The following is an 11,615-nucleotide window of genomic DNA, read 5'->3' as shown; positions in this document are numbered from 1 at the left end:
GCGACTCGACAAACCGTTACTCACGTTTAAACAGCTGAGTGGGCGGGGCTCTGTGCTGCAGGAGGCGGGTCCTAAAAATCCAACCAATCGGGAACGTACGGTATTGATGTCACGTCTTCTCAGACCAGTTCCTGTTACTGGTGTTTATTCACTGGAGCTTTTATCCCCTTTAAACAAAAGTGGATCCAGTTAAAGCCAGGTTAATATCCGGTTAAAACCGGTTTAATAATGAAGGTTGTCATCTCATCCGATGGAAGAAAGACAGCTGTGGTTGCGAACACATGAACGTCCATCATGTCACGACATTGACATTGGTTCACCCCTCAACTCAGTCCCCACTCCTGTGATTTTTGTTTCGGCAGAATTATTCAATCTGATTCTATTTATTGATGCGTGTTTCCTCAGGGCGGAGCGGAGAAACCTCACAGCGACTGAAGGAACGAGGGAAGAAGGAAGGAAGGAAGAATCTCTTGGACTTGTGGGGCTCCAGGGTGAAAGTTGGATTTCCAAGCAAAGGAAGAAGGAAAAGAAAGACTTGTTGTAGAAACGACAAAAGACCCCTCGTGTGCCAACGTCCTCGTGGCCAAAACATCGAAAACCCTTCAAACCTGGAAACTAGAGAGAGAGTGTGTGTGTGTGTGTGTGTGTGTGTGTGTGTGTGTGTGTGTCTCGGTGCTAATGTTGTTTTTACTGTTTTTTCATTTGAACTCGATGCTAAAAGGGAAGCGGCGCTAATGCTAACGAGGACACGGACGTTTGCTCCCAAATCGAACCAAAGGAAATTATTTTATTTTTTATTTTGTTTCCATTTTGCACGTCATCGAAAACCTGGAATAGCGGGACGAATGTGGACAGATGTGGACAGATGTTGATGAATGTGGACATGTGGACGGATGTGGATGAATGTGAACACATGTGGACAGATGTGGATGCATATGGACGCCCCCTAGTGGACACTTGAGTACTACATGGCTCCTGCTTGTTGTATAGGTAAGAAATTAAGGCGGTTGTTTTGTACTGTTAGTACTAGTTAGTACAGACTGTCAATACTAGTTAGTACAGACTGCCAGTACTAGCTAGTACAGACTCTCAGCACTAGTTAGTAGAGACTGTTGGTACTAGTAAGTACAGATGGTAAGTACTAGTTAGTATAGACTGTTAGTACTAGTTAGTACAGGCGGTTAGTACTTGTTAGCACAGACTGTTTGTACTAGTTAGTTGAAACTGACCGTGTCTCACTGTAAATATGAGGAAATGTTTCCGTAGGACGCCGCGTTCCATTTCAATGTGTTTTCATGAAGGCATCACTTCCTGTCATGTGACTTCCTGCCACTTCCTGTGTAGAATGTTATTATTTTCCAAAGTATTCCTGCAGAAGATATATTTCTGAACCAGGACTCCCAGGGTGTTGCGGGTTCACGGTGTGACGGGCACGTAGAGAGCAGAGTTCTGAGGTGATCCGTGCTTTCAACCAACCAGAACCAGAACCGGTACTAAGGACCAGACGGCGACCGCCTGGTCCCAGTCCCATTTGTCCCGTTTGACTCAAACGCACCGTGGACGTAGACGCCGACCACAGTGATGAACAGACACTTTGACCAGTTTGAGCAGTTTGAGCAGCGGTCGGATCCCAGGGTCCGACACTTGACTTTTGCAAGTGGTTGCCAAGTTGCTGAACTTGCATCAACTGTCGGTTGCCAAGACTGAGAAGATGGTTGCCAAATTGTGATCACAATTGTATAACCGAGTGATCATGATCCTGTGAACCTATGTTTGGCACCGCTGCGACCAGAGCACACAAGATGGTCGACAGTGGCCCAAGATCTGGTCGCCCTGGGCAACTGGGCAATCGTTGTTGTCGGGCCCTGGGCTGCTCTGTCAGTCTGAGTGACGTGTGATCCATGTTCCCAAAAGGGACTTCACCCTCATCCACAGTTTGATGCTTTTTTTCGGGGCGAGGGCGGTTTTGGGAACATTCTCCGCCCGACGGAGACGCTGGATGGGACTTCGCCCTCAGAGATTTTTTGCAATCTGTGATTGCCTTTGTATTATGGGATGTAGTGCCTTTGTCACTACGCCAGTTCAGTTTGATCATTTGTACAAAAAAAAACAAAAGAGAAACAGGATGTGTTGATGCTTCTGCGTGTAAAGGCTTTCCTGCTAAATCAACCGGTATTTCACACCAGACCTGCACCAGGTTAACTAGTTTGTAAGTTAACTAGTTTGTAAGTCAACTAGTTCGTAAGTTAACTTGTTTGTAAGTTAACTAGCGGGTCTGGAGGTTCAAGTGCAATCACAGTAACACATTCATGATTCTGTCTTATTTATTATTTCTGAACCGCTGACGGAATATAGTAACGTTGTTGTTGAAAGTATATTATTACAAATAAAAACCAGCAATAACAGTATTTGGTCTCGTAGGCTCCGCCTCCTCCTCCTCCTCCTCCACCAATGAGATGAGATGTTCTGAATGAACTGTCCAGCTGGTCGGTCGACGCATTAATGATTTGATTTTCCAGTTTTATTTGGATGCTGTTTCCGGTCTGGGCGGTGGCTCCGGGAGCTTTTAATGTTCAGGGTTTCCGCTCTCGCTCACTCTCATTTTTACGACCTTGAATTGAATTTTAAATAAAAAGTCGCAACGATGTTTGTGTCTCCATTTATTTGTGTCCAAACTAGAGCTGAGAGATGTGACGTTATGGTCTGGGATCCTGATAAAGTCATGTGTTGCAGCAATCTCAGAGTATCCACATTCGTGTAAATACCTTATTTCCCCCCAATCTATCACATCTTCCTGGTGCAAATAAAAAAAACACTGAATATTAAACTGGAATACAGTCCTGGATGATTCAACTGTACAGTCATATGTGACAATAGATTTTTGACTTTTGGAGATGTGATGTTTTCTGCCTCCAGCGGGTGGAGCTGTTCCCCCTTCCAGACTGAGGGGAGGAATCAAAACGAGGTCCAGCGGCTCCTAGTGGTCAGAATAGGAACAGCAGCATCCAAAACCTAGACAGACAGACAGACAGACAGACAGACAGACAGACGGGCGGACAGACGGACAGTCAGATAGACCGACAGACGGACAGACAGAAAGGCAGGCAGACAGACTGACAGTCAGACGGACAGAGAGTCAGATACAGACAGACAGACAGGCAGACGGACAGTCAGACAAGACACAGTCAGACAGTCAGATAGACAGCCAGACGGACAGTCAGATAGACCGACAGACAGACAGACTGACAGAAGGACAGACAATCAGACAGACAGACAGACAGACAGACGGACAGTCAGACAGACAGACAGGCAGGCGGGCAGACAGACTGACAGTCAGACAAACAGACAGGCAGGCAGAGAGTCAGATACAGACAGACAGACAGGCAGACGGACAGTCAGACAGACAAAGAGTCAGACAGTCAGACAGACAGCAATACAGGCAGGCAGACAGACAGACTGGTTGAATTGTATATCAGTTACATTTTTTAATAAATTAGATGATTATATTTAAATTTCCATTGATTTTTATGGTTTCATTTTATATTAATTGGAGTTTTAAATGGAAAAAAACCCACTTTTAAATTTAAACCCAAACATGAAGGTTGTGAAGTGTTGCGAAAAAGGGCAAAATGATTTAATCTGTGGTTTAATGAAGGAGAGAGAGAGGGGGGAGATCACCCCCTCCATGTTTTATATCATAGAGGTTTTAAAAACAAATTTCTAAACGTTACAGAACTTTCTTTCCAGTTTTCACACTAAATTTTGTTCAGGACTGAGATATGACTTGGATTATGATCACGACTCATTACATGATCACTATACTATGTACAGTATACATATGTTTGTATCAATGTTTTTTTCTTATAAATATATACAACACAACAAACAAGATTTGAGGTTTTTCTGCAGTCGTGACCGGAGACACAGCAGGATAAAAAGACAAAAAAGGACAAAACTGATTAAAAAACCATCAGACCAGTGTCATAAAACAGGAGGTTGTTGGTGTTTCCATGAGGATTCATATTTCATATTTCATATTTGTGTTTCCTGCACAACGAACAGACAGACGTTTGACTGTTAAACATCTGAATGTTTTGACTTCAATTCTGTTTAAACATTGATATTATGACTTCCTGCTGCTGTCACTTGATGGTGTCGTCTGGGAAAAGGTTCATTCCACCCAAAATAAAAGCAAATCAAAACCCTTTGTACAACTACTGAGTCGTGTCACAGTGCAGACAATTTAAAGATTATAAATTGATCAAAGATTATTAACAAGGAGGGAACAAATTCAAAAACAGATTATTAAAATATAAATTGCTTTGAAAAGGAAACATCAGCTTCTGTAGTGGTGAAATTAAAGGGATGTAATCAAAGTAATCTGTGTATTCAAAGTAATCTATGTAATCTATGCTGTTCAGATTTCACTTCATCAGAACCTTCTGAGGTTTACACTCAGGAAGGTTTTTCAGGTCTGATCTGATTACATAACACAATATAAGACATAAGATAACATAACGTATCATATATGATAGCACGCTATTAAAACATCTAATTGGGTAATAATAATAATAGCAATAATAATGATAATGATAATAATAATGATAATGGTAATGAATATAATTAACAATAAATAATTTGTGTATTGCTCATACACTTCATATTAAAATCACATGAAATAAAACTGTTACATAACAAATACAACAGGAGGTAGAGCTGGTGGTCTAGTCATCTAAAGGTTGCTGGTTGGATCCCAGGCTCCTCCTGCTAGCATGCTGTAGTGTCCTTGAGCAAGACACTTAACCCCTAATTGCTCCTGATGGCTGCGTCCGTCGGTGTTTGAATAATTGTAAGTCGCTTTGGATAAAAGCGTCTGATCAAGATATAAGATAAGACATAACATAATAAGATAAGACATAAGATAAGACAATACGATAATATAACATTATATAAGATAAGACAATATAAGATAAACACAGAATGAGATAACAGAAAATATTTGATAAGTTAATATAACAAATTTATAGAAGATAAAGATAAGACATGATCTGGTCTCCTCACATTCCAGCTCTATTTTGGCTTTTTCAACTGGTAGCCACACAGGGAGAAGGTCACAACCTTTCACCTCAACTTCAAGCTGCAGCTCCAGCGTGCATAACACGGATGGTTGGAGGGAACCACCTGCAGAAGGTCCTGGAGGTGGTCGCCAGGCTGCAGGAGGTCCTGGAGGTGGCCACACACTGCAGGAGGTCCTGGAGGTGGTCGCCACATTTTGCAAGGGGTCCTCGAGGAGTCCCGGGAGGTGGTCACCATGCTGTGGAGGTCCTAGAGGTGGTCGCCATGTGGCAGGAGGTTCTTGAGGAGGTCCTGGAGCCGGTCGCCATGCTGCGGGAGGTCTTGGAGGTAGTCGCCAAGCTGCTGGAGGTCCTTCAGGAGGTCCCGGAGGTAGTCACCACACTGCAGGTGGTCCTGAAGGAGGTCCTAGAGGTGATCTCCAGGCTGCTGGAGGTGGCCACCATGCTGGACTCCAGGAAACCTCTTGAATGAATGAATGAATGAATGAATGAATGAATGAATGAATGAATGAATGAATGAATGAATGAACGAACGGCCAGGAGATGAAACAACATGGCCTCTTTAAGAGGGAATTGGTCCATTTCAGTCTGTGGGACCAAAGACCCTCCACCATGAGGAGATCCAGGTCAGGACCTGGATCTCCATCTGGACCTGGATTTGGACCTGCAGCAGGTGATTTCCACCTGTTCTCTTCCACTTGTCCTACGCCGCTCCCCCGCTGCATGGCTGCATGTACAGCAGGTGCATGAGGAATGTGGACCCTGTGGACCATGTGGACCCTGTGGACCCTCTGACCCTGCAAGACCTCCTGCTGGGTTTAGGATACAAGCACAACAACAATGACTCCTGAGCTCAGAGTTTGGTGAAGGTCTCCAAACTCTGGTTCCTGGTCCCTTTTTCTGGGGGTTCGGAGAGGTCCTTCTGGGGTTCAGGATCTGGAACCGGGTCAGGATCTGGTGCCGGGTCGGGATCTGGAACAGCGCCAAGTTCTGCCTGGTGTTCATCCCTCAGAGGTTCAGTACAATGATGAAGACATATCGCGATACACACTTTGTCTGATATTTACGATGTGACCAAAAACCAATAATAATAATAATAATACTAGCAATAATGATGATGATAACTATACAAATTAATAATACAAAATTATATAATAATAATAATAATAATAATAATAATAATAGTAATAATAATAGTAATAGTAATAATGATAATTACTACACAAAATAATAATAAGGTAATAATATACAACAGTGTTTTATGATACCATTTCATGGCTCTTATAGATATATACTGTATATACACACACACAATAAATATATATATATATCATGTGATATTTATCGTCATTGCGTAAAATCGCCATAAATATACAACTGTGACGACATGATTCATATATTAAAGGAGTTTAAAAGCAACTTTGAGTTGAGTTTTGCTCCGGGTCTTATCCCGCGGCTCCATCGACAGATGTTTTCAAGTTGTGGATGTATATTTACAGTATATTTACAACTGGATCATATTCCCAGGAAATGTTCATTCATAATATTTTATTTATATATAAATATCTATATATATTTTTTTACCTCCACGTCAAAACTACCGAAGCCAAAATATTTCCTGATGTCGTTTTCCCTAAAAGCCTCAGTAAAGCATTGTCACGCATTTCAATGGGGTTTGGTTTGGTTGTTTAAATTGGTGAAGTCATTGACTCAAAGCCTCTCAAAACGGTTTCAGTCGAACACGTGGGGCCCTTCACGCGGCGCGCCACACCCGCGGAGCCAGAGGTGGAAGCCGTGGAAGGGCCGTGGAAGGGCCGTGGAAGGGCCGTGGAAGGGCCGTGGAAGGGCCGTGGAAGGGCCGTGGAAGGGCCGTGGAAGGGCCGTGGCAGGGCCGTGGAAGGGCCGTGGAAGGGCCGTGGAAGGGCCGTGGAAGGGCCGTGGAAGGGCCCCGAGCGGACGAGCGCGCCGCAAAACCCCGGCGAGGCGCCCACACCTGCGGCGTCCGTCGCCGGCGAGTTGCTCCGCCAGGTTGAGTTGGGAGGTGTTTTAAAATGTGTCCCGGATTCGTCTGCGAACGGATCCGCCTCAAAACGGCCGAAAGGTGCGACTGGGGGACCTCTCTCCAGGCCCAGCGCTCAACTTTGGGATTTTCGACTTGACGCCGCTCTATGAACATGGGCCGCACAGCTTCATCGGCCAGAAAGGTTTTTGGGACAGAATGAAAACTTTTTCCTCGTGAACGTTAAAAACACTCGACTGATAATTTTATAGTTTACTTGTCTATATTAGCATATTATAGTACTATACTGAATTATAATATTGTGTGTGTATAAATATAATATTGTGTGTGTATAAATATATATAGAATAGTACCTATCATATAATACAATATATTATATTATAATATATTATATTGTAATACTATAATTATATTTTATATTATATTATACTATTGTATAATATAATAGTATACTATATAATATATAGCATACAGTATATTACCTTTTTAATCTTATTTTATGATATCTAATAAGTGCATTACGTTTTAGGAATCAGTTCGTTTAGTCAGTTCAGTTAGTTCAGTTAGGTAGTAACTAGTTATCTTTTGTGTCAGTTAAATACTTATTTTGCATAATCTCCCGGTGCGTTGCAATGCGTTTCACTGCATATATGTATAATCGTATGTATATGACAAATAAACATCTTGAATGTTGAATATTATAGTATATGACATATACTATAATCTATGATATTATATGATATTTTATCTGAAGTGACTCCTCTAGAAACTAAGAAGCTTAAGTTTGATCTCAGAAAGTCTCTGATGGAACTAAACCGAAGGAGAGAAGTCTCACGATAATAAAGCAATCGATTAATCGATCGATCGATTAATCAGAAGCACAAACAGAGAATCAAGCGAGAGAGGGATGGAGAGGCGTCTGATCCCTGCTTCCATTCACAAATCCTCCTCCTCCACCTCCTCCTCCACCTCCTCCTCCTCCTGTTGCTCCGCCTCCTCGTGACGTCACGACCCCCACGCCGAGGCAGAGAAACAGGAAGTGGAGGGCACGCCGCCGCGCATGCGCGCCGTGCTTTACGCGCAGCGCGTAAAGACTGAAAAGAAGCTGCTGCTGCAACGGAGCCGTGAAAAATGACTGAACAACGAGATCAAATGAAATCATATTCATGACATGTATGAAAAATTATTATTTCACATAACAATGCATAATTACACATGAACCTACACTATATTTAACCCTATTTTATGATGAGTGACATCATTCATTACGATCTGTATGAATGATGAGCGCTGGATGAGGCCTATGCAACTTAATTATGAACACAATGAAAACAATACAGATGATAAAAATAATGACGATCGTAATAATAATAATAATAGTCATAATAATAATAATGATAATGATAATAGTAATAATAACAATGATAATAGTAATAATAAGAAGAAGAATAAAAATAATAATAATACATACAGGGGTGGTTTGCGTGTAAGGGGCTTCCCGGCCTCTTATGGATCCATGTTGTTTATCTTGTTGTGGAAATACACTACAATTAAGAATTTTTAGGCATTGGAATAAATGTCAGAGAGCATCTGATTCTAAAAGTCTGATTGGTGTTTTTAAACTATGGCTTGCGTTGTCAGCGCATTGTGGAGTTTTTGTTTTTTGCACTTAAGTGATAATTGTGCAGATTGAAAGGGTGCAACACGCGTTAAAGACAGTCACGCATCTCAGTGTTTATGCCATTGAGCTTAAACCCCATGAACCAATAATTAATAAAACTGGGATTAAAACACAGGGTTTAGTCTAAAGCAAGACGGGACCTGAATCATTAGAAAGCTCCTCACAAAACAGCAACAATAAATATAGGGTCTAGGAATTAAATTGGAGCGTCAAATCCAAATTAAATAAACGCAGCAACGGATTGTGAAAGAATTAAGCAACTTAAAAATATATATATATATTTTTTCACCCTTTCTTAAGGAAAGTAAGGAAGTTAGGAAGGAATTAAGTTATGAAGTCAGGAAGGAATTAAGTTATGAAGTCAGGAAGGAATTAAGTTAGGAAGTTAGGAAGGAATTAAGTTATGAAGTTAGAAAGGAATGAAGTGAGGAAGGAATAAAGTCGGGGAAGGATGGAAGGAAGTTATGGATGAAGGGAGTTCGGAAGTTCGGAAGTTATGAAGTGCTGCTGGTGCGTTCGGAGCGCGTTGCGTGGGATTTTTCATCGCGTCCGCGGTTGCCGCTTGTATTGTTTTCCTGCAGCAGTCGGTTCCGTCCAGGGGGATCCCGCCGAACAGAGCTGCTCACACGGACAGGAAACGGGCTTCGTTGCCACAAACACCACTTGCGCATTGTTCCCAAACTCCCGTTTCACATGAACGGTGATTTTCTCCATTATACTAGAAACCGACCGTGAAAAGGCAAACAAGGGAATAATCATATTGGCCTTGGAGAGAATAGAGCAAAGTGCAGGAGTTACACCTCATCTCGCAACCATGTCAAGCGTTCAGAACAAAGGAGCATCTGGGAATCCAAGGTTCCTTCAATTACCCGTTGGCTCCTTCGGTTCCTCTCGGTGCCCTTTTTACGCAAAGCCTGCAGGAGAGCCAGGAACCCTCTGGGCCTGGGTGGAGCTGCGGGAACCTTCTGGATCCTCTCCGGAGATCCAGGAACCCTCTGGATCTTGGTGGAGCTGCAGAAACCCTCTGGATATTGGTGGAGACCCAGGAACCCTCTGGACCCCTTCCGGAGACCCAGGAACCCTTGATCCTTTCTGGAGACCCAGGAACCCTCTGGACTTTGGTGGAGCTGCAGGAGCTGCAGGAGCCCCCCCCCCCATCCTTTCTGGAGACCCCGGGGCCCTCTGGATCTAGGTGGAGCTGCAGGGACCCTCTGGAGGCTTTCTGGTGACCCAGGAACCCTCTGGATTTGGTGGAGCTGCAGGAAACCTCTGGAGGCTTTCTGGTGACCAAGGAACCCTCTGGATCTAGGTGGAGCTGCAGGAACCCTCGGTATCACCCTCCTCACCGCGCAGAGCTCAGTGGAAGCCGCTCAGGGTTGTGTGTTTGGCGCTGCGCCCTGAGCTCCAAACCCGCCGCGCGTCACTGGATCCTTTTAAAGGGAAATGATCCCAAATCTGCTGCGGGGGGTGGGGTAGGGGTAGGGGTGGGGGTGGGGGTGGGGGTTGATTAATCTTCTTAATTGATGGTTTGATGCGTTTGCGACTTTTAACATGAGAATCTAAACATTCGCAGTTAAACACAAACGGAATCCCCGTGTCACCAACAGCAGCAGACTCTGGATCATGAAGGTCCCGGTCCGACCCGGTTCAGCTCGTTCCGCCTGGATTCAGGATCATCACTGTTCTACAGACTGTCCGTGTGGAGCGCTCTTTATTTTTTTTACCCTATCATCTCATTTTCTGTTTCTCGGCCTGAAACCCAGAATGTGTCCAAGAAGGACGCAGAAAAACAGAACAACCTGGAAAAAATATGGAACCAGGGAAATAGTCTTACACGATGAGGCGTAAAATACAATAAATTATATTAAAATAACACTACTTTTTGCCGCTTTGAAATGTATTTATGTCAGCAGTTGAGAAAATTCATCATTATGTGGGAATTAATTTAATACTGTGGAGGGAAAGCAACGGATAATATGTGCTATGATAAGAATAGTAGTAGTAATAAAAATAATAATAATAATAATAATAACGATAATGATAAAAAATAATAATGACGACAACAACAACAACAATAATAATAAGGACAACAATAATAACAACAATGATAATAGTAATGATAATAGTGATAACAATAACCACAATAATAACAATAATGAAAATAATTATTATAATAACGATAATAATAATTTGAACGATAATAACTATAATAATGCCAATTATAGTGTGACTTCATGATGTTTTTCTAAATTCTAAGTGCTGAACGGTGAAGTGCGGAGCCGCGCTCCTCCGTCTGAGGCTGCGCGTCCCCAGCGCTCCATCACGGTCACGTGCTGCGGACCCCGCGCGCTGACTGGTCCGAGGCACGTGTCTGCGATAAGGGGCGGTGACGTCACGGGGGGGGTCTCGTATTGATAATAAGAACCAAAGTCGCGCGGAGAGTTCTCCGGCAGCGGTTCGAGCCTCCCGATCGCTCCGGTTCGGCAGCTCATCGATCCGCTCCGCGCGCTGATGGCACGCGGCGCAGCGCGAGCACGCACCGTGCAGACCGGAATATAAAAAAAACAAAACAAAAAAAAAAAAAAGCCCAAAAAGTGTGATGTCACTGGACACTGAGGCTCCGCGTGGCGTCCGCGGCGCGCGCTGACATCTGACGCGTTTATTGATCTCATCTTATCAACACTTTGTTTTTTTGTTTGTTTTTTTTTGGTTTTTTTTGGGGGGGGGGGGGTTTATATATATATTTTTTTTGATTTTTATTTTTTTTTGGTATCAAATCAAACGTGACATTCCCTCCGTCCGTGCGCCTCCAGGAGGAGACGGTGGAAGCGGAGTCAGG

At 43.2% G+C, this 11,615-nt stretch overlaps 1 protein-coding gene across 2 annotated transcripts in view; it reads left to right on the top strand.

The window, feature by feature from the left end:
* The window catches only part of insig1 (insulin induced gene 1), an 8,439-nt gene extending 5,996 nt beyond the window's left edge, over positions 1-2,443 (top strand). For both annotated transcript variants that reach the window (XM_080020508.1, XM_080020509.1), the window contains exons 6-7: positions 406-990; positions 2,422-2,443. In XM_080020508.1, the coding sequence (XP_079876634.1) occupies positions 406-435 (30 nt within the window). In that variant the 3' untranslated portion in view covers positions 436-990; positions 2,422-2,443. The remainder of the gene's footprint in view (positions 1-405; positions 991-2,421) is intronic.
* The last annotated feature ends 9,172 nt before the right edge of the window (positions 2,444-11,615 follow it).

This window comes from Zeus faber (assembly GCF_960531495.2).
Source record: "Zeus faber genome assembly, chromosome: 19".
In the NCBI taxonomy this organism is placed as follows: Eukaryota; Metazoa; Chordata; class Actinopteri; order Zeiformes; family Zeidae; genus Zeus; species Zeus faber.
This window is presented reverse-complemented; position numbering and strand designations above follow the sequence as displayed.